Below are 22,319 nucleotides of genomic sequence, written 5' to 3'. Positions count from 1 at the left end.
TCTGGTGGATCTAGCAGATCTGGCTGATAAATTTCATGTACCCCAACCATCACTAGAGAACAGGTCCTCAATGCTCTCTAAGGCCAAAAACACTGCATTAGTGGGACCCAGTATGCAAGAATGCCTCTTTAATATTAAGCATGGCTTATTGGGCACACAAATACTTCATTCATAGCCTTCAAGCAGACTTCATGCTAAGTGAATGGAGGACTGCAGCTGGTAATCAGGCCATGGACTGACTAGCCTTGTGTAAGGTCATGGGTAGTATAGTCATGGGCATGATAAATGACTTGAGGAATCTTCAGGCAGTGGTTCCAATCTAGTTTGACTTTGTCCAAGGCAAAGGTGGTCACTAAAGCAATGGACAAGGGTAAAGTGTGTGTGGACTGTGACGCTGTGGTTCCAATCCAGTTTGACTTTGTCCAAGGCAAAGGTGGTCACTAAAGCAATGGACAAGGGTAAAGTGTGTGTGGACTGTGACGCTGTGTGTGGACTGTGACGCTGTGTGTGGACTGTGACGCTGTGTGTGGACTGTGACGCTGTGTGTGTCCTTCGACCTGGCAAAAACATTTGACTTCAGTACCCCACTAGGGCATTGTAGACAAGCTCATGAAATTGGGTGTTAATCCCCATGTCTGCCACTTGATAGACAGCTGGCTCACAGGATGTGAGAAATCAGGATAAGTGAGTCAATAGTGAAGTTCCTCCTGTACTCTGTGCTGGAGCCACACTTCTTTGGCATGTACATCAGTCAGGGACAGCATCATAGGCCTTTGGCTGAAAGTTTTGCAGATTGCCGACTAGGGGCAGTCATAGGATCCCCAAAAAATACAAACCTTCATATTACCTGATTTATGTTGGTCACTGTCTAAAACTCTGCCAAAAAAATGCGTACTATTTTTTTGGGAGGACTCTCCCCTCTGGCTGTTACTGCATGGTAATACACCAGATTTGGGAGTGCATGTAGTCAGTCACTTGGTCTTTAACCATGTCTGCTGTAATAAGGAAATCATACTTTGCACAACTGAGATCTGAAGAAGCGTACCTAATACGTGAAAACGCTTATTTGTTCCAATAAATTTTATTTTACTTTATTCAGTCGTGGTGGTAGTTTTCCAGTTGTCTTTTCACTTTGCACAGCTTATAAGCAAGGATAATGGCGTCTAGGTACAGAGCTGTCATAGGAAGTTACAAGGCTGTTGGTCCTGAGGCCCTTACAAGTCTAGTCAAGAATTAGCCCATGTTCCGACATGTCAACACCCGATGCCCCTGTCAAGCAGGGACATGGGTGGGATCCCAGGGTTGTATTTTCTATTCCCCAGTTCCCCATCCAGGTTGCGCTTAAAAAGGGTAATGAGGTACTCAGTTTGAGTCTATTCTGTGGAAGGGGGGGTCTCTGGGACACAAGTCTGTTCCAAGTCCTATTGATGTCACAGACCAGGTGAGGGTAGCATTTGTGGGTTACTGGAGTGGAGCTCTACTTGCAGACGTGAAGCAGTCCCATCAGGACAGGGTCTGAGATTGCTTTTCTATGTCAGACGCAGATAATCTCAGAGGAGTCTGTATGAGACTGAGAAGAGGGACAAGGGACAGGGCTTTTAGCCCATTTGTGTAGGGTAGATGATTGATGCCCTGGAGTCTCCTGGTGAGGAACTCTGCAGCATCTCCAGCTCCTCCATGTGCTTTGCGTGGTACGCGTCAGAAGGGGTGTTGTACTCAATAATGGGTCTTATAAGGGAAGATTACAGGAATGTTATCTCCTTGTCCCTGGATGAGATGCCCTTCTTAATAAGGTGGGCTGTGTAGAAAATGTTTTGTACAATGAAGGCAATATGGTGGTCATGTTTGCTATCAACCTGGGTGCCCAAGTCCTTCAGGACCGATTGCGTGCTTAGGGCCTTAATGTGATAATTTGTGGGGACATCACCCTCCTCAGAGGAGATGATGCATTTTTTGGCATTCAGTTTGAGACCATTTTTCTGGCACCAATCATTTGTTTGGGTGAAACCCCTTGAAGGATGTCCACATCACTAGGGCATTTGGTCCCAGTGCCCATCTTGCAGGCATCTGCAGACTTGGTCAGCCATAGCCCACTGGTTTTGGCCTGCACCTCAAAGCATATCCCAAACAAGAGGCCTCAAGACCGATCCCAGGGGTGCACTTCTCATTACGGGTCTACTGCTTGAGGTGGCTTCCCCAGTTTTGGCTAGGTGGGTTCCATCTGTGAGCCTGTTTACTACCTATCTGGTAACCTATGGATTGATGCAGAGTTGAGAGTTTATTATACCCGAGTGGGGAATATTATCGAAGGCATTGGCTGGGTCAAGGTAGGTGGTGTGCAGTCTTCCCCTTGTCAATGGCTTTGGTGACTGTCTCAAAGAAGTCTGCCAGATTTTAACAGGCATGACCTCTCCTTGAGGAAACTAAACTGTGGGATCAAGTGTTTGGAGGTTGCCAGCGTCCTTATTAATGAGGTCCATGATCTGTTCCATGGCAATGCAGACCAGGCTAGTTAGACTGATAAGCCAGTTTGCTGGATTGGTGCTCACACCACCTTTGTGCAAAGTGGCAGTGGCTATCCTCCTCTTGGCTTTGGACGAATAGGGTGCATAGTGGTGCCGCCAGTTCCTGCCTGAGTTCATGTTCTGTGCAGCCTGGGATGTTATTGGGTCCCATGGAGGCTGTATTTTTTGCCTTTGAGAGGGCAGTGATGACTTGCTCACTAGAGATAAGGGGAGGGGGGCAGGTGCTGGGGATGTCTTGACTTGCTGGTGGGACAGAGGGTGAAGTTTGCTGAACCTGTCTGCCAGCAGGTTGGCTATGTCTACAGCGTTTTGTGTATGTGATGTCCTTGACCACCAGTTCTGAGCAGATCTGAGCGCTTTCTTTGAGATTGTGGACATGTATAGAAGTCTTTATGATTATCTTTAGTAGATGTGGCCAGTTTGGACTCTGTTTGCTTTGGAGGATTTAATTGGTGTTCTTATTTGCTTGTTCAGGCTAAGGAGAGAGTGCTTCCAATTAGGCACTAGCTCCTCCTTGGTCCTGGGTAGCATTTTGTTTTCCTTTTATTAGTTTGTTTATTGCAGATGTCCACAACACAGATTTACTCTTCCTTGAATGATTTTGTCTCGTCTGGTATTCAGATTCCCTGAAGCTATAGAAATGCTTGTATAGTACTTTGGTGTAGGTTTGGGCATTTGTGCCAGTTCCTACGGAGGGAGCTCTGAAGCTGATTACAACTTCCAAGGTGTAATCAACTTTTGAGAAGTTTTTGTTTGACAATGGGGGGGGGGGCACGTCAGGGGGGAGAGTGACTTCAAAATTTACCATTTTGTGGTCTGATCTTACCAGGGAAGATGGACATGAATAGGGATGCTGCAGTGGTTCCACTTGTCGATTTTTAATACCAGTCCAAGATATTGCCTCTTGTGGAGATATTGACCAGCTGGTCCAAGGCATTTGCATTGACAAAATAAAATCTCTGGGAATTTGTGTTTTGGCATAAGTAGTTCTTCCAATCCTATGGTTGGATAGTCTCCCAGGATCAGGGTAAAGCCTTGAATGTCGATAGAGTTCAGTATCCCTGGCTCTGTTCTACTTGGCTACAAAGTGAACTGGCACCTCACCTGTGTAACCCTGTTCAATCACAGCCTCACCTCGGGCTTTGTCCCTACTGAATGGTGCACTGCTGCAGTCATCCCTCTCCACAAAGGAGGAGTGACTACTGACCCTGGGAACTATTGCCCTATTGGCTTGACTAGTCTGATATGCGAAGATTTGGACTGCAGCATCATGGACCTAATAAACAAGGGTATAGGGAATCTCCAAACTCTGGATCCCACACAACAGTTTGGTTTTGTAGGGTAGATCATGTCTGGTCAATTGAGTCAAGTCACCAGAGCTGTGGATGAAGGCAAGGTGGTTCATACAGCCTACTTCGATCTGGCCAAGGCCTTTGATACCATTCCCCACTCGGGAATCAGTGAAAAACTTACTAAGCTAGGCAGCAACCTCTGTATCACTAGGTGGGTTGTAAACTGGCTCGCAGAACCCACAGTGTGAAAGTAGTGGACTCCAAGTCAGGCTGCAGACTAGTCACGAGTGGAGTCCCACAGGGTTCGGTCCTGGGTCCTCTCCTGTTTGGTATCTACTTCCCTAAAGTTCAGGCCAACACGAAGGGTCTCTGGCTGACAAAAGTTTGCAAGTTGGGAGCTATTAACTCACCAAGTGATTTTTGGCATCCTACAAAATGGCCTCACTGAGACCAACAACTGGTGTCAGAACCATGGCCTTGGGCTCAATGCCAAAAAATGTAGTCATCCCCATGAATTACCACATAAATGGTAAACCACTGAACACGCATGGTGTTATGAGAGATCTGGGAACAGGTTGACGGCAACCTTTTTTGATCAACACACACTGGTCAAAGTCCTATGTGGCACATCTCATTACTAAGGGTTTTGCATCCAGGAAGAAAGAGATCATTGTCTCCCTGTACTCTTCCCTCATTACGTCAGTCAAGTACAATGCCCCATTTTGCATCTTACTAGACAACTGCAACAACTGGAGAGGCTGCAACAGTACCTCGCAGAGAGGATCCTAGGCCTTAAACTCTTGTCCTATATGGACAGACTCAAAAAAAAACACTCCATCTGTTCTGTCTCATATCACCTACTTAGAGGAGATCTCTGACTTAAAAAGCCATGTCTGACCAGCTCTGTTAGAAATGCTACATCTAAAGAAATCCTAATCCCTCTGCACCACACACTCGAGACCTCAACCTCATTACCACAATCAATAGAATGTACTGGGGGGACAGGTTCATAACCCAGAGACTGCCTATGTTGTGGAATACGCTTGTATATGTCAAGCGGAGCCCCTCGACCCTCTTTAAGAGAAATCTTGGGTGGATGGCAAATAGAAAATTCACCCCGTGGATAACTCCAGTGGCTCTGCTCGACCGAGACACTGGGAACTAAGGTTGGGTGGCACAATGCCAGAGTAATCCTATGGTTAGGCTTGTAAAGGCCTCTGGGCCCATTAGCCTAGTACACACCTATGAACCTGGTCTAAGAGGTCCAGTTAGGTGGAGTGGGCATCTTGAGTCAAAGTTGAGGGCCTGTGGCTAGCTATGTTTTGAATAGGGTTTTGTCATCTATTAACTGCACCCGAAATGTCTCTTGTGTATCATACTGTTTGACCAGCCTGGAGGTGTTTGTCTTTAATCTATATTGAAACTCTACCTCCTTTTGCTTTGCTGCCCACAGTTTGGGGTTTAAATTTTATGATAGGATGAGTAACCTGGTATGGCTGGGGTGCTCTCCGAGCTTTGAAGCAGGCTTCTGTGACTGCACAAATGTCAGCATCTTCCAGGGTTACAAATGCTTGCAGTGGGTACAGTGTTATGTTCAAACTCCTAGCGTTTAGCAGCATGACATTTAATTTGCGGTTTGAACTTTCCATGTTGGTGGTTTTGATCTCATTGCATTGAAAAGGCAGTATGGAGGAGGCAAGAGTCTTTGCCAGAAGCCTGAACCCAAAGGGGAACAGTTGCAGGTCATCTGTGGCAATGCACTGTGGTCTGTCGATTGTCTTCCCAGGCTGTCAGGTACTGGATACCCTTGGAATGACACCAGGAACTAAGCCAATTGTTAGTCATTTTCTGTTTGTATTGCGGTGTGGAGCCCCTGCACTGGCCCATTAATCAAGGAGCCTCAATCCTCCCCACTAGCACCAGTGAGGTACGTGCACTTTGGGAGGATGGCAAGTACACACACCATAAAGTACAATTTCCCTTAAGAGCGCATACAGATCAGTCAGTCTGGGTCTGGTTTTTCCTCTCTTCAGATCCTCAGACTCCCTACTGGCACAGCTTATAGGGTTAAGATCTCAGCCGGTTGGGCAAGCCAAAACCTCCAGCACCCTTTGTCCAGCCAGTGCATGTCCCTGCCCAAGTAGCCAACACACTCACTTTGCGATTTGATTCAACACGCAGACACTCCTGGGGAAGGCTGGCCCAAGTAGCCAACACACACTCACTTTGCGATTTTGATTCGACACGCAGACACTCCTGGGGAAGGCTGGCACAGGTTTACTAGCTGTGCCACCTTCTGCCCAGATTATAAGGTAATCACTGCTACCAATCACCCTTAATTATCAGCTACTATAAGGCCCTTGCCAAAGGGTGGGCAATCTTACTCTGTGATACTATTATACAAATGATGTGACCAACAGCAAGTCTATTGGAGTAGCCTATACAGTGTCACCAAATACATATGCAATTACTCTTAAGAGCTTAAATATCTCTAAACAAGCCAGCCACAATTAAAAAGGTTAAACTATTTAATAAATAAAAGAACAAGACAATACTCTCAGTACAGTAACTACAGAGTTCAGAATCACAGGAAATATTTAACATTGCAGGGCAGTCAACGAATACAGAAAACATCTAAACTAATCTTTGCTATATTCCCATCTTTGTCCAAAAAATAAAGGAAACCCCAGAAACGAGGCGTATGTCACAATAAAAACGGTTATAAATAGAACGTGCTGGAGGGACAGATTCATCACCCAGAGACTCCCTATGCTGTGGAACAAAATCCCAGTACATGTGAGGCAGAGCACCTCCCTGGCCTTGTTCAAGAGGAATCTTGACCAATGGATGGGAGATCGCAGATATACCCCAGGGATTACTTCAGTGTCACTGCTTGACAGAGGCACAGAAAAATGATAGGCATAGTTTTTATTCAAACTAAAGGGGTGGTGAAAGCCACATAACTATGGGCTAGGCTTATAAATGCCCTTGGGCAGATAGCCTAGTATGAACCTATTTAACAAAATTAAATAGATGTTAAGTGCTTCCGCGCACAATGTGCGTAATCGGACAGATATCCACAGAAACACATTTAGTGTCATTGACCTATCAAACCAACCCAGTCATCTATGTAAATCTCTGGTTTTCAGCACATGTTTTAAAGAAACCCTGTCTATCTCTAAAAGAGCTATTATGCCTAAATCTTAGAGCAACACGCAGGCAGAAGTGCTGATGAGTGGGATTTTCAAGGTCCAAAGACAAATACAAAATGCACAGACTCACTCTGAGATGGTTCTTATATTTAATACACATTACTGCTGGGTTATGATGACATCATCTGCCTTCAGTTTCCAGTCTGACAAACTTGGAATTTAGCAGTTTACTGTGAAAAATACTCATCTCTCAGAAGTTTGCCTAGAACTGGAAGTCTTAAAACAGTTAACACTTTTTTACATTTGAAACCTAGTAATTTCTGTTTCCGGACAATAGGAGAACCTCTAGGTTTAGACATGTCTGCTTGCTGCACTAAAACTAACTTTTTTATAGCACATCGTAAAACACAACTTTGTTTTCCTGATGTTTTGCAAGTTAATTCTGTATGTTCCAGCTTCTGCTATTAATGTAGTTTATGTACATTTCTGTTTTCCAGTAGGGTAAACTGTGGTTACATTGAAGCTCAGTACATAACATACAGTTCAACCCACACTTCTGCATCAGTAGTTTAATATCCACACATATAGTTCTCTAACATTTGTAAGGTAAGCCCATGGCTCATATTAATAATCACAAATGACGTAGGATTATTTATAAAATTCCAGATAGCTGGGTTGGCAGTCTCACAACCGAAAACTCAAGGTAGTTTTTAAGTGACCCTTGAGAAACATTACTTGAGGGTTAAGCCTAACTGGGAATACCTTACCCCATTCCATCTGCATTGGCATTGCTAACTCCACTGTGGTGCTGCACGCTCATATATGCTTGCAACCCTAGGCTCCACCTTAGCAACTTGGCATTTTACTGGCTGGCTCGATGTAGCTATGTAAAGGGATTGTAGTCTGTAACTACAGCGAATTTCCTTCCATACAGATGAGGCTAAAGTTTCTGCAGTGCCTACACTATGGCTAGGCATTCTTTTTCTATAGCTGCAAGGCATTCCTCCCTAGGTTGGAGCCTACGACTGAGAGAAACCACTGGGTGCTCTTCTCCCTTTGAAGAAACTTGGCTAAGTACAGCCCCCCACCCCATTGTTTGAAGCTTCCACCTGCACAGCAAATTCTTTGCTGTAATCTGGACTGGCTAACACAGGGGGGTCCTCACAAAGCTCCTTTAAGCTTCTGGAATGTCTGCTCACATGCTGGGGTCCACACTACCTTATATAGCCGGTTTTCCTTGTCAGGTCTGTGAGGGGAGCAGCTATGGTACTGAGGACGAACTCTCTAGTACCCTGCTGTCCCTAAAAATGCCCTCACCTTATTTTTAGTAACAGTTGCAGGCCATGTCTGGCTTCCACTTGGCAGGTTTTGGCCTAATATTACCACTTCCCACCCTATCTCAGGTAGACCATCTGCCATACCCACCTGACTTTTGCTGGGATTAATGGTCAACCCTGCCCATTACCTGCTGCCCTACAGCATATTCTCTAACTCTAGCATTCCTGTAGTAACGGACCTTTATTTGGCTTCTGCCAGGTTCTCCTGGGCCAAACCCATGGGTTCCCTGAGCTTGTTCTGAGGTTTAAGACATGCCACAAGACTCCTTGTGGGATTCGCACTCACCCTCCCACTCATCTCAAATTAAATCTAGAGGTCCCCTCACCCTATGCCCATACAAAGGGTGAAAACCTGTGGATTCCTGGGGTACCTCTGTAAGCAAACAGATGGGGCAAGTATTTGTCCCCCACCCCCTCTTGAACTGGTCTAAAAGTGCCTATAGCATGGACTTTGAGTTTGACCTCTCAATAAGACTATTAGTCGGGGATGGTAGGGGGTGGTCTTTATTTGCTTCACCCCACAGTACTTCCACAGACCAGCCACAAGTCTGACATGAAATTGGCATATCTGTCAGTATTTCTTTTGGGAAACTTACCCTACTCAAAATCTCTAACCAAGCATTTGCCACCTTTCTGCCTCAATGGTGGACAGAGCCACTGCTTCAGGGTATCTTGTAGTATAATCTACCACTAAGATGTACTATTTCCCTGTGGAACTTTAGGTACTCAGAGCCCCCACAATATCCATAGCTACCTTCTGAAATGGCTCCTCAATCACAGGCAAAGGCATCAAAGGAGCTTTCACCTTGTCTCCTGCCTTGCCTACTTTTTGGCACTGCTCACAGGTCCTGCAGTACCCTGTTACATCTCTGGAAATCCCAGGCCAGTAGAAGTTCTGCATAATGCGTCTTTTCGTATGTTTTATGCCCATTTGACCTGCAAAGGGAATATCATGGGCTATGGCTAGAAGTGCCAGATGGTCTGTTCTGGGCACTACCAACTGCTGTATTATCTTTCCCTCTAGCCCTACCTCAGGGGATCCACTCTATACAGTAGCCCTTTGTCCCAGTATACAGATTCCCACTTCCCTTGAGAATCGAGTGCCTCACTAGCTACCTCCCTCAGGTTTTCTAATTTGGGGTCTGAGAGCTGAGCCTGTATTAACTCATTAACCAACCCCCCCCCCGAGTACCTTCTCAGGGCACCTTACTGCTTACACCCGAGCGTGCTCTGATGCTTGGAAATGTATGCTGTTTCACCAGAGTGCCTTCCACAAGCGCGGGTAAATTATTAGTCAGTTTTTAGCTCCACTGTTAGAAATGAAGTTGAAAAAGTACTTTAACTTTGTCAGGTACCTTCTCAACTTCATTTTCACTGTGGTGTAATGTCGTGTTGATATTTAACATTTTGGAGAAAATCTGCTTGCTATGCACTGTATCTGCTTGTGATCACAACAAGCAGATTCTGTATATTTTCCAGGAAGCAAGTGGTGGCAGCCAATCGGATTTTTGAAATCCAAGCTGCCACTTGCCTAACAGCTTCATACAGTTTCTGGTCATATGTTTATTAGTACTAGTTAAATGCAGAGTTTTTACATCCTATATTCATTGTTAAATTTCTGTTTTTACATCTGATATAAAAGAAAAGCGGGACTGCATAATCAGAAAAAAAAAAAAACTCAATTACCGCATTTACAATATGCCGGCACTGTTAGTTAAATGTAGAGTTTTTACATACTGAACTGTAACAATATAACATTCTACATCCTGAGCAGCCTTTAAATGTGCACAACAGCTCACAGGGACATCAAAAAGTGTAGCTCTTATATTCATTATGTTAGTTTTCTTTTTGTCCTCTGGCATAAAAGAAAGGCGCGACTGCATAATCAGAAAAAAAAAACAATTACCACACTTAGGATATGCTATCAACAGAAGGTCTCCTTTCCTAGTTTCCAAGTTCTTCAGTGAAGTTAGTTTCAAGCTTGCACATTCTCAATGACAAAATTCACTTGCAAATCTTCTGGACCTGTGTTTTGTGCATCCAGAGGTACTTTTGAAAAGGTCACTCATGAAATGCAGAACACCTAAACTCTGGAGTTTTGTTTGCTTTACTTCAGTCCAACTTGACTGTCTTTTGAGGAGCTCTGAAGTACTAATTAAGTTCAGTAACTCAGTTTGTATTTAGCAACCCGTGGGATGCAAAACAGTAAGCCCCGCCCACTGATCTCCTTTGTTGCACACTCTTGGAATAACTAAGCAGGACAGAGCACACCCAGCAGTGACGTAACTAAAACGTATGCGACGAAGTGTTTTTTCTGTCCGGTTTGGAGCGTGTTGGGCAACAAAAATGAAATAAATCTTGTTGTGGAAGGCAGAGTTGTTGCAGCCTCCCCTCATGTGAAGACAGACAACAGTTGTCATTTACAGTACAAACTTTGAGCTGCTCCGGAGTGAGTGATTTCAATATTACTGCCAAACGCAACATGCTTGTTCAAGCTTCGTTCTCCAGATGTTATGATTTATCACAAGCTCTTCAGCCAAGTGAGACATTCTGCTATTCATAATTTTCTAAGCCTTTTATTGTCTTTCACCCCAAATGTTTCTGATGTTTCTACCTGTCCGGATTAGATGTCTATGATGTTTGGTTTTCTTGTAAGTCGCTGTTGATCACAATCAATAACTTCAGACATTAGTTTAATACTTGATCAGAACATATCAATTGATTTTGAAATATGTGGTCTTATTCTGTTACTGTCTGGCAGTTAAACTAATCCATACAATCAAGGGTACATGATTTAATTTCTTCCTTTTCTATATTATTTATGTATTTATTCTTTACTTTGTGCAAGTGATTGTGCTCCTGGGTCACCCTTCAAAAGCAACACTTTATCCAGGGTGCTTATCTGGTTAAATACATAAAAAAGTTTGAATAATTGAGTAATATTTAAAAAAATGTCCCTTATTATTTTTAGCCTTCTCCCTGATTCTTGAACAAAAGACATTGAGGACCATATCTTGCTGGTTTATTCTTCAGCACACTATTATGAAGCCAGTTCATATATTGATAATCAGCACACTATTATGAAGCCAGTTCATATATTGATAATGAAATACTTATGGGGGAGCAAATTCAAACTATTTCATTGGCAACAGTAGCATTGAATAACTATGAATCTTTCCCAGACTCCAGGCCGGTATGAGGTGCTGCAAAATAATATTTATTAATATTGTTTATAGCCTGAGAGCACATTGCTAGAGAACATCTTTTTTGTTTTAATAAAGGTACAATAAACTGCTTACGCACATACAGAGGGATGGATAGAAATAGATGCGTCAGTCTCTCTAATCTTATAAGGAGAAAACCATAATCTTAACATACTTGTCAGTCAAGAATAAGGTAACAAGAAAATACCAACCAATTCATAATTTGCATATGCCCCAAAGGATTTCAAAGTAGATACATCCCTGTTCACAGTTTATTTTTTTATTCATTTATCCTCTCAAATATTTCTGCCCTTTATTACTCTCTACAGGCAAACCTGCTGATTCATATGCACTCCTTTTATTGCTTTCAAATTGTGCACTGCCTTGGAATCGCGTACCTTTTTATACAACCACAGCACAGACCTGGGTGGTTCCTGCTTCATTCAGTCTTGCTATTTTGGGTGTTTATGCATGGTTAATAGCTAACACATTTGGAGGCGTTTCATTTTGGTTGTGCATACGTGGACATACTTTTCAGAATCCTGTTTTATGAAACAAGATGTACTGCAAACCTAGTTAAAGCAAGGTAGTCTGCTTTTGATTGTTTCTTAATTTACTAAATGGTTCTTTTTTTTATATGGAGAAGCTTTATTCATTTCTAAAGCCGATGTGAGTTGTTCATACAGGAGTCCTCAATTGTTTGGGATTGATGTTCCCCAACTGTTTTATGCTTGGGTTTTCATTATTTGGCTTGACTACATGACTCTTGAAGGAGTCCTCTGATTTAAGGAGGGTTTCTGGTTTGAGGGCTACGTCCACTGTGATTAATATGAGAATATTCACTTTATTAGATTTTGTAGTGCATGATGTGACTACTAGCTTAGAGCCACTTAGTTGGTGTAACCGTTTTTCTGTTTTAGTGTAGAACTAATTTTTTTAAATTACCATTGTATGAGCTGGAATTGAACAGGAGCTTAAATCTGATATTGCTAAGTAACCAGTTCCCAGAGGTGCGGAATGTGGAAAATCATGACATCATCCTAATTGTTTGGTGATTTGATATACTTGAACATTTCTCAACTTTGTCTGTGGTGACATGAGCCCTGGTGCAACAGCACTGTAATCTTTGCAGTGAAGTTTGGAGAGATTGTGAGAGTTTCACTTAGTTGATGACTTAAAATAGAATGTTAAACCATTTTTGGCCCTTTTAATCTGTAGGAAGCTGGTATTCTTATCCTGGGCTTGGTCTGTTGCTTCAGATCATATGCATGTTTAACATGAAAGTTTATGCCGTAGAATTTCTCTCAAATGAGCATTGGGAGCGAGTTGCAGTTGTCTGGCTCACGTTTCTTTGCCTTTGATTTGGGTGGATTCTCAGCCATTTGAGTTTAGTAAGATCATGCAATACAAACATTTTGAAATCTACAAACTGCAAGATGCATTGAAACGTCTTGGATTGCTAAGATTTTGTGAGATATTGAAGGTCCATAGTGTTAGAGGGACTGTTTGTCATACTCAAGAAATTATCTTTGATTCTTCAAAAGATGGGTAACTTTCCCCAAATCATTGACCAGACCTTTACTGGTAGGGTGATTGCGAGGTTTGCATGTGAATCTAGTGCAGACTTGTTAGGTCCGTCTGTATGATGAGAAGCAGACTTCCTACTTTGTCAACACTGTTTGAATTGTGTGCTGTTGAGTGCCTTGATAGCCAGTTGAATAAGAGTTGGCATTGGCCTTTTTCTTTCATACTTTTCCATACCTACTACATTGTATCATGGTGGTATGTCATTTAAGTCAATTGTCGTTTTGAACTGCATTTTTAACTTTGTACTATAGTGTTGTAATTTGACTGTTGTACTGTGATTCAGTTTTTAGCTTAAATTACTGGTACTTAAATCAGTTCACTGGTGGTTTGGTGGTGTGCTTTTACTTGGGTTATACTCATGGTTACTCTATTTGTTGTGTCTGATGTTTATGCCTTTAACTCTGAGGTCAAGCAGTTTTAATGTCACTGGTTGCAGTCATCTGGTAGAAAACCACACAACATCCCAGCAGATTTAAAAAAACGCATGGAAATTAGTACTGCAAAAAAGCTAATGGGTTAAATGAAACTGTTTTCCTTTTCAATGAGTTCCAAAAGGCTTGCTTTTTGAATAAGGCTTCTTAATTTGTATAATTCTGTTTATTCCAGTTTGTAATGTGTTCTGTTATATTTTTAGTGATGTTTGTTGGTGTTTAGGTGTTCATAAAATATTTTTTAAAGGTGAAACTACTAAATGTTTTGGCAGAAGATGCATTTGCGGAGTTATGAATAAACATGGAAGAATTATTGGGTGTAATTCTGAACAGGATGTTAACATTGCACAGTTTGGTCAAGGACTTGCCCTGTTTAACAACTTGATGAGTTAACTTGTATACGTTGTGCCCCTATCCCAAGGAATGTACCTTCATGGCTGTTATTTCCACTGACGTAGAACTTAATGAACTCCTTGACATAGCGATTTACTTAAGTTGTATATCTGCATAAAGTTTACATATTATAATGTAGTCCCTGTGGAGTGATCACAGGATACAGTAGTCTTGTTGGGTTCTTACTTAACCATGGATTAACTTCCATTTGGGCATGTGTGGTGTTATGAAATGTCAGCCGATTTATACATGTTTTTGTTGAGATGCATTTATTTTTAGCTGCTTTAATGTGCAGTAATACTAGTTGAAATACAAATAAAATATAAAGATGCAATCTATGTAGCCATTAAGAGCTGGTATTCCTCAGATGCGTTTAGACATGGCCACCAATGTGGCTTGTAATAGAGTAGAAACAGTGACTGTACAATTTGTGAATGTTACTGTTAAACAGCTGAGAATGTTGCCGAGGTCAACCTAATTCCTTTGTCAGGTGCTTGTCACTGTTTGAGGCTTGCACAAGGAGATGCTATTTCTTGTCTCGGATATTGAAGCCTTCCAGAAATGAGTCAGACAGGCTTTATACAAAACGTCTGGAAAATGTTCAGTGATGCTACAGTACAAGGGTAGCATGAACTGTTTAACCCAAATTTAATAAGTATATTTCCTTGGAAGATATTGCTGCTTTACATGACTCTCTTCGTGGGCCATATCGGGATTGATCCTGCTCACTTGTGTATTGAACACAGTATTGAAGGGCAACTTTTACATTTGTAAAAGGCATAGATTTTGGAATATTTTACACTTTCTGTAACATTATCTTTGTGAATGTTTGTCAATTGAAGTAACTGTGGGGGATGCAGAACCAACTAGTTTGGGGTTTTCAGTCTTTGATGAGATGTGATGACATGTTTGGGTATTAAGTGCATCATTTTTGTGTTTAGGAGCATTCAGCAAGTGTTCTAGAATGTGACTGACTTTTTTTTTTTTTTTTTCAGATTTTCACCGCTGTGAAAAAACACTGACTGCAAAGGGTCATGACACAGCAGTGTGTGAATGGTACCACAGGGTGTACAAGTCATTATGCCCGACGGCTTGGGTATGTAGTAGCATGGTGCATATATTTTATCTCAAATTTATTAACCAAGAATGTAATATAATTTCAGTTCTAATACTACTCTCACTGCTGAGTAATGTAACTGTACACCAGCCACAAGAATACCAGTGGTGTCTTTGCATACCTAGATGGTTCTGGTATTTTGTATGCCCATTCATGTGGCTTGGTTTACGATACTTGCCAAGTTTTTAATTTGGGTGGAAGTGAGTTTTTACTTGTGTAAAAGGATTGCAGGGCGCCCTTCAAAAGAGGACTCTGGCATTCCAAATCCTGCTTTTCATTGCTGTAACTTTGATTTGGTTAATGCTGCTATGTAGTTGTCCAGAGATGGGTTATAGACTGCAGGTAGTCTAAGTGTATTAAAATTCAAGTGTAATTCTTGTACTGCAGATATTTGCTTTCCCTCTTACTGCAACAGATGCATTCCTTGTAAGCAATGAATGTTGTACAGCTACAGGATTAGTGTCTGGTGGAAATGTGATTCAGGAGTGAGATGAGTCTTGTTTTGAATGTTGGAAGTTAACTGCATTTTCAGTGGATGTTCGTGCATACAGCTGCAGTCATAACAGATGGGTTCTCCTGCCGTCAGGCGGGTCCTCGGTCGGCCAATTTCCAAAGTCTAGGTCCGGTGTCGGTTGTCATTGCTTCTTCCCTGACGTCAGTGCGACAGGCGTATAAAAGAACCAGCCGACGCCATTTTCTTCAGTCTTTCTTGCCGCGCGGTGCCCAAAGCAGAAGCAGTTCGCAAGTGCCGGTCGGCCAGCTCCTGAGATTACGAAAATTTGGAAACGGAAGTCTTCTAAAAAGCTAAGTACCCCGTTGGGGAAACTTTTCTTGCCTCTGACCGATGTCAGACAAAGTTAATAATTGTATTTCTTGTGGGAAGTAAATACCGCATAAGGATTTCCATTCCCTTTGTATACCTTGTTAAGGCCCAGACTACGACGTCTCGGTCTGTCGCTCTTGTGCTACATTCAACAAACGCACTATTAAGCATCGGGCGAAGTTCGCCCAGCATTATTTTGGGAAAGCATTTAACTATACTATGTCGTCGGATACTCAGACTCCGGTTTTGTCTAAACGCTAAGACAAGGACCGACACGAGGTCCGCGGCCTCTACCGACACCACGCCAAAGCAGACTACACGTGGTCCGGTTCTCAGCGAGGCGCCTACGCAGCCCCTGACTACAGACTACCTGTCTTTGACTATGTCTCCTGTGCCCTAGGTCGCAGGCTCCTCGGCCCACACCCCGACTACAGATACTGAAGCCACTCTTGGCATTGAAACTCAGAATGTGGACAGGTCCACCTCCACTCAAGGTGACTTCAGACCTTCCTCTTCTTTCTCCATCAAGGCTTTTACGAAGTCTAAAGCAACCATGCACTCTAAGAGACCAGCTACACAGGGCCCATCTTATCAGAGGTTCTCAGCCCCCTCCGGACAAAAGGCCTAGAGTGGAGGAAGATCCCCCCCCCTCTGATCAGGGCTCCATTATTTCAGAGCACTCTGATCAGGAACATTCTTACTCCCCTTTTGAAGACTCTGCGGAGGAGTCAATCCCTTCTGTATCCCCCTCTGAGGATTACTCATTTGGGGAAACTTTGCATACCTTAAGGGAACACTTCCACTGGGAAGGCCAAGATTATTCAGATTCCAAGAGGCTCAGGGAATTTCTCTTGCTTCCTCACCACAGGCCTCTGGCTATACCTCCTGTCTTGGACATCCTAGATGACGTTTACTCGGAGGCCTGCCTTAACCCGGACTCTCTACCTCCAGCTCCAGTTAAGCCTGACAGGTACTACAGGGTCCCTGACTCGCACAAATTTCTATACAAAAGCCATGCTGCTGACCCAGAAACCATCTCGCAGGGCCCCAAGGGAGTTAAGGCCTCCATTGCTAAAAATCCATTGCCTTCAGAGAGAGATTCCAGATCCCTAGAAAGGTGGGGAAAAAAGGTATATACCTCGGCTACCTTATCCATGAGGGCCTTAAACTGTCAGTTTCATATGCTAAAATACCAACAGTTTTTGTTTTCACAATTGAAAAGTAAAATGTCACAACCTGAACAACCAGACTTGAAGGAGTTGCAGGATTTGGTGCATAGTGCAGAACAAGTGGGTAAGCATACCTTACAGTGTGGTTTTGATGCTCTAGAGGCCTCGTGTAGAGCTGCTGTTACAGGATCAGTCCTACGTAGGCATGCCTGGCTCAAGGAACAAGCCTTGCCTGATCATGTCAAAGCTAAATTACTAGACGCCCCTCTTCAAAAGGATGTACTATTTGGTGCTAATGCTGAGGAGGTATTAAGGAAAATGGAGGAAAAGGCTAAATCAATGCAAACTGAGAATTTCTACAGGTTCAACCCCCACGTTTTAGTAGAAATTGGCCTTCCAAAAACTGGTCCTTTCCTGCCACAGACAGACCCCAAAGAGGCAGATACAGGTGCCCGAGGGGCAGAGGACAATCCCAAAGATCGTATAGAGGCAGACAATGGCAAGCTCCAACAGAGGTGGTGAGGACAACTTGCAGTCTTTCAGAAAGCAAACCCAATGACTTTCCCCTTTGCGTGCCAACCAGGTCTCAAATGGCAGCCCCCTTAGGAGGAAAGCTGGCATTATTTTCAAAAAAACTGGCATATTGTCACAAAGGACAAATGGATCCTGGACATTATAAACAGAGGCTACAAATTCCATTTTCACACCCTTCCAAAAATGAGAGGCATGCCTAATCTGTCACACAAAGGGCAGAGGCACAAAGGCAAATTACAGATCTCATAAACATGAAAGCTATTCAAGAGGTACCTACGCACGAACAAGGTCAAGGTTTTTATTCCATGCTATTTCTGGTGCCAAGGAAGGGAAAAGATTGGAGACCTATTTTGGATCTATCCATCCTAAACACATTTCTACTCGTACCAAAATTCAAGATGCTCACTCTACACAACTTCTTCCCATGCTGGGCAAGGAGTCTTGGCTGGTAACACTGGACCTCAAGGAGGCATACCTGCATGTCCCAATCAGACAAAATTGCAGAAGATACCTCAGATTTCTTGCAGGTTTAACTCATTATCAATTTTCGGCATTGCCCTTTGGCTTATCTACTGCGCCCAGAGTATTCACGAAATGCCTGGCATCAGTAGTTGCCTACTGCAGACTTCAAGGGATACAAATATACCCCTATTTGGACGACTGCCTGATCCAAGCTGACAGCAAGCACATTCTTCTGAAACATCTGGCTTATGTAATAATGTTATTTAACTCTCTGAGATACACAGTCAACGAAAAGAAATCAAGGCTAATACCCTCTCGGAAGATGCCAATTTGGACACACACCCAGATGGGCCTACCTCACGCCAGAGAAGCAGGGGCAACTAATTCAATACTTCAGAACACTAGCAAATTGCACCAGGCTGACTGCAAGGAAAATCCTGCAGGCTCTGAGATTCATGGCATCTTGCATCTTACTAATCCCATGTGCAAAGCTGCATATGAGGAAACTAAAATGGTACCTGAAAAACATATGGTCTCGACACAGCCACAGTTTGGAAACAATAATACCACTAATTCCATGTCTGCAGAATTTCTGTGGTGGACTCAAGCATGTCAAACAAACACAGGTCTTCCATTCAGCAAGCCTCAAGCAAATCATCACCACAGACTCCTCCGACTACGCCTGGGGGGCGCACATGACAGATCGGTGCATTCAGGGCAAATGGTCCCAAAAAGAAAAGCACCTTCACATCAATCAAAAAGAAATGCTAGCAGTAATAAATGCTATTATAGCTTTCAAGGACCTTCTACAACCAGGTCAACTGTTGATAAGAATAGACAACACCACAGTTATGTGGTACATAAACAAGCAGGGAGGAACACATTCTTACCCCCTATGCAGACTGGCCATGTCACTTTGGAACATGGCCATGGACTTACAAATGGAACTACAAGCACAGTACTTGCCAGGCAAGGAAAACACGCTGGCAGACAACCTAAGCAGGAATATGACAGATCCACACGAATGGAAGTTGCATCCAAAAGTTTTTACAGAGATAATCCAAGAATGGGGAAGGCCAGACATGGATCTCTTTGCCTCCCACAAAAATCATTCTGCTCAAGGATCTTCCATCCAAAAGGCCTGGAGAGTGGACGCTGTCTTTCAGTTGGACATCAATGACAGTTTATGCCTTCCCACCTCTTCCTCTGCTGCCCAAAGTTCTATTGAAGACCAAAGCAGACAGACCAAAGATGATCCTCATTGCTCCGGACTGGCCAAGGCAACACGGTACCCACTCCTGAGGAGCCCGACTCATTCCCCACCATGGACCCTGCCTCTTCTGACTCGGCACAGCTTCAAAACTCTTCACAGTCCGCTAAAAACACTCACTCTAGCCGCATGGAAGATTCCTTAGCATCACAGCAGGCCCTACTCTCCAAGCAGGTGCAGGATGTCATTTTGGAGGCCAGAAGGCCATCAACTAGTAAAGCTTACTCCGCAAAATGGAAACGTTTGTGTCTGGAATGAGAAAAAGGGCCAGGACCCTGGAAAACTGAATTTACCTCAAATACTACAATATTTGGCTGAACTGCTAAGCAGTGGACTTTTTCTCCTCCATCAAAATCCATGCCTCAGCCATTTCTGCAGAATACAACACTGATCCACCTTTATTCTCACCCTCTCAAGACAGTTCCTCAGAGGGGCTAAGAATTTAAGACCTCCAAGGAAACAACCAATACCTGCTTGGGATCTTAATTTCATTCTGGAAAAACTGACCTTGCCTCCTTTTGAGCCAGCTGCCTCATCAGATTTGCAATATTTGTCCTGGAAAACAGCTTTCCTTCTGGCTATCACCTCCGCTCGTAGAGTTTCAGAACTACAGGCTCTCATGGCCGTCCAGCCTTTTATCTTCCATCAGGACAGAGTTTCCTTATGAACCAACCCGTCCTATATGCCTAAAGTGGTATCCAGGGTAGCTTTAAATCAGGCCATACATTTACCTACTTTTGAGATTACTACAGACAACTGCGTTATTATTTGGACAGAACAAAGCCTTTCAGAAAATCAGAATGGCTCTTTGTGGCCTATGCGGTAGGAGCTCAAGGAAAGCCAATTTCCAGACAGACAATCTCAAAATGGATAGCCCACTGCATACGCTTTTGCCATTCCTTTCATGGCAAAACTGTGCCTACAGGTATTAGAACTCATTCCACCAGGGCCACAGCCACCTCTGCAGCCTTCCTCAGAGGAGTTCCTACCAAGGATATTTTGGAAGCAGCCACTTGGAATTCTGTGCATACCTTTTCCAAGCACTACAACCTACCATTATACTCCAAATCTAGAGCAGGCTTTGCCACTGCAGTCTTTCAGAGCATTTTGGCTGCTCCTAGTTTCCACCTAGTGCCTACCACCCCTTTCTTAGCTTTGGGATTCTACCAATCTGTTATGACTGCAGCTGTATGCACGATGAACATAGTACAGTTTTTGTACCTACCATAAATGTAGATGTTAGAGTGCTAATACAGCTGCAGTCCAGGTTTCCCTCCCTCCTTTCCCTCTAGGGGTATTCTTTTATGGTGTATTTGCTTGCAACTACTGTTTTTTGATTATATTGCATTGCATTATTACATAATTTTATGTATTGCCTTCCTTCTGGGGGCACCTGACATCTGGGGCAAGAAAAACTGAAGAAAATGGCGTCTGCTGGTTCTTTTATACCCCTGTCGCACTGACGTCAGGGAAGAAGCGACGACAACCGACGTCGGACCTAGACTTTGGAATTCGGCCGACAGAGGACCCGCCTGACTGCAGGAGAACCCATCTGTTATGACTGCAGCTGTATTAGCACTCTAACATCTACATTTATGGTAGGTACAAAACTGTACTTTTCTGTCCCACATCCACCATGTAGCTATAGGTAGACAGAATTCCCCCTTCCAGAGGAATGAAGCAACCAAATGTAGCTTTCAGAAGTACTGCTTATACCATGGCTGGATTAGTGCCTAAACAATACTTTTGAAAACCTTTTGCCTCTGGAAGGGGGATCTTGTCTACCTAGACACATTGACTTGAAATCCACTCCCAACACTTCACTAATTTTGAGGAACTAGTGAAGGAGGTTACATCTTGAGCTTTTTCGTTTGTGCTTCAACAGTTTATATAGTCTGGATAGGATTTGTTGGATTTATGAGAGCCAATAGGTCATAGCTGAGGAGGATGCTGTCATTGATTCACAATTTAGAATGCGCTTGGTTAAGCAAAGTCATCTTGCTAACAGTGATGTGGAGCAGGGCTGCATGGTGGACAGTTTGAGCGCTTGAATAAAACTTTTGTTTTTAAACTATTCCCCGTTTAGCATTTGGTGTGGTGCAAGTTCTAAACACTTTCTAAACTCCTATACAGTAGTGGTAACTCAATGTGGCGGCAGGGTCTTGTCCAGAATTTTTCTGTAGGTGAATCATTTTTCTTGGATTGCTTTTTGAAGTGGGTCACTGGAAGCATGGGTCAGAAATTTTTTGGGGGGCGGGGGTGTAAGTGGGGAATCCAGTTTCTGAAGCAGGTAGGGTGAGCTATCTTCACATAACTGTAATCTAACTGCTTGTCTGTTACCATTGGTTATGTGAAGATTCCATGCTGTACCAGTCATCTGAAAGTCTTTATGTACTGAAGATTCAGGATAGGGAAAACAAGCTTTTAGGTTTGACGTACCATGTATCCTTCAAGATGTCTAGAAAGTTTCTCAGGAGTATAATGTAAAGCTTGCATGTTCTTATTTCCTTTTTTTTTCTGTTCCTTAGGTCAGTCAATGGGATGAGCAAAGAGAACAAGGCACATTCCCTGGGAAGATCTAAAATGTACTTGTGCCCCACAGCAAGCCATTGCATTTTTGTGGTGTCTGGTGTTCTACAGTTTACCGCCTAAATTAGTAATGTTTAATGTTTGAGTTTCTATTGAATCACGTGGTATGGAAGCTACATTTCCCTTATGCCTGTACAAAAACTGTCTCTCTGTGTTTGTAGTAAGAGAATAAAATGTTTCAGCAAGTCATTCTTGATGGCTTGCTTATATACATGTTTTGGTACAATTTTTATTCAGTGCATTTTGCCGAGTGTTTCCAGAGTCTGATCCCTACCACATCACACTAACTGCCCTTCAGGGATAGATATCGATTTCCTTAGCTTTAGGGGTTTTGCCATAATTTAGTTAAGGAGGGCTCAGAATCGAGCACAAGCTGGACCTTTGCTGTTTCATCACTGGCTCTTTTGTAAAATTAGTTTCTCGCACTGCTTGTTC

At 43.2% G+C, this 22,319-nt stretch overlaps 1 protein-coding gene across 2 annotated transcripts in view; it reads left to right on the top strand.

Annotated features, from left to right (window-relative positions):
• The window catches only part of LOC122816560 (cytochrome c oxidase subunit 6B1), a 58,596-nt gene extending 36,501 nt beyond the window's left edge, over positions 1-22,095 (top strand). For both annotated transcript variants that reach the window (XM_044089423.1, XM_044089424.1), the window contains exons 3-4: positions 14,916-15,016; positions 21,824-22,095. In XM_044089423.1, coding sequence (XP_043945358.1) covers positions 14,916-15,016; positions 21,824-21,877 — 155 coding nt within the window. In that variant the 3' untranslated portion in view covers positions 21,878-22,095. The remainder of the gene's footprint in view (positions 1-14,915; positions 15,017-21,823) is intronic.
• The last annotated feature ends 224 nt before the right edge of the window (positions 22,096-22,319 follow it).

Source organism: Protopterus annectens, chromosome 12.part0 (genome assembly GCF_019279795.1).
Source record: "Protopterus annectens isolate FY-2018-M chromosome 12.part0, PAN1.0, whole genome shotgun sequence".
Taxonomy (NCBI): domain Eukaryota; kingdom Metazoa; phylum Chordata; order Ceratodontiformes; family Protopteridae; genus Protopterus; species Protopterus annectens.
This window is presented reverse-complemented; position numbering and strand designations above follow the sequence as displayed.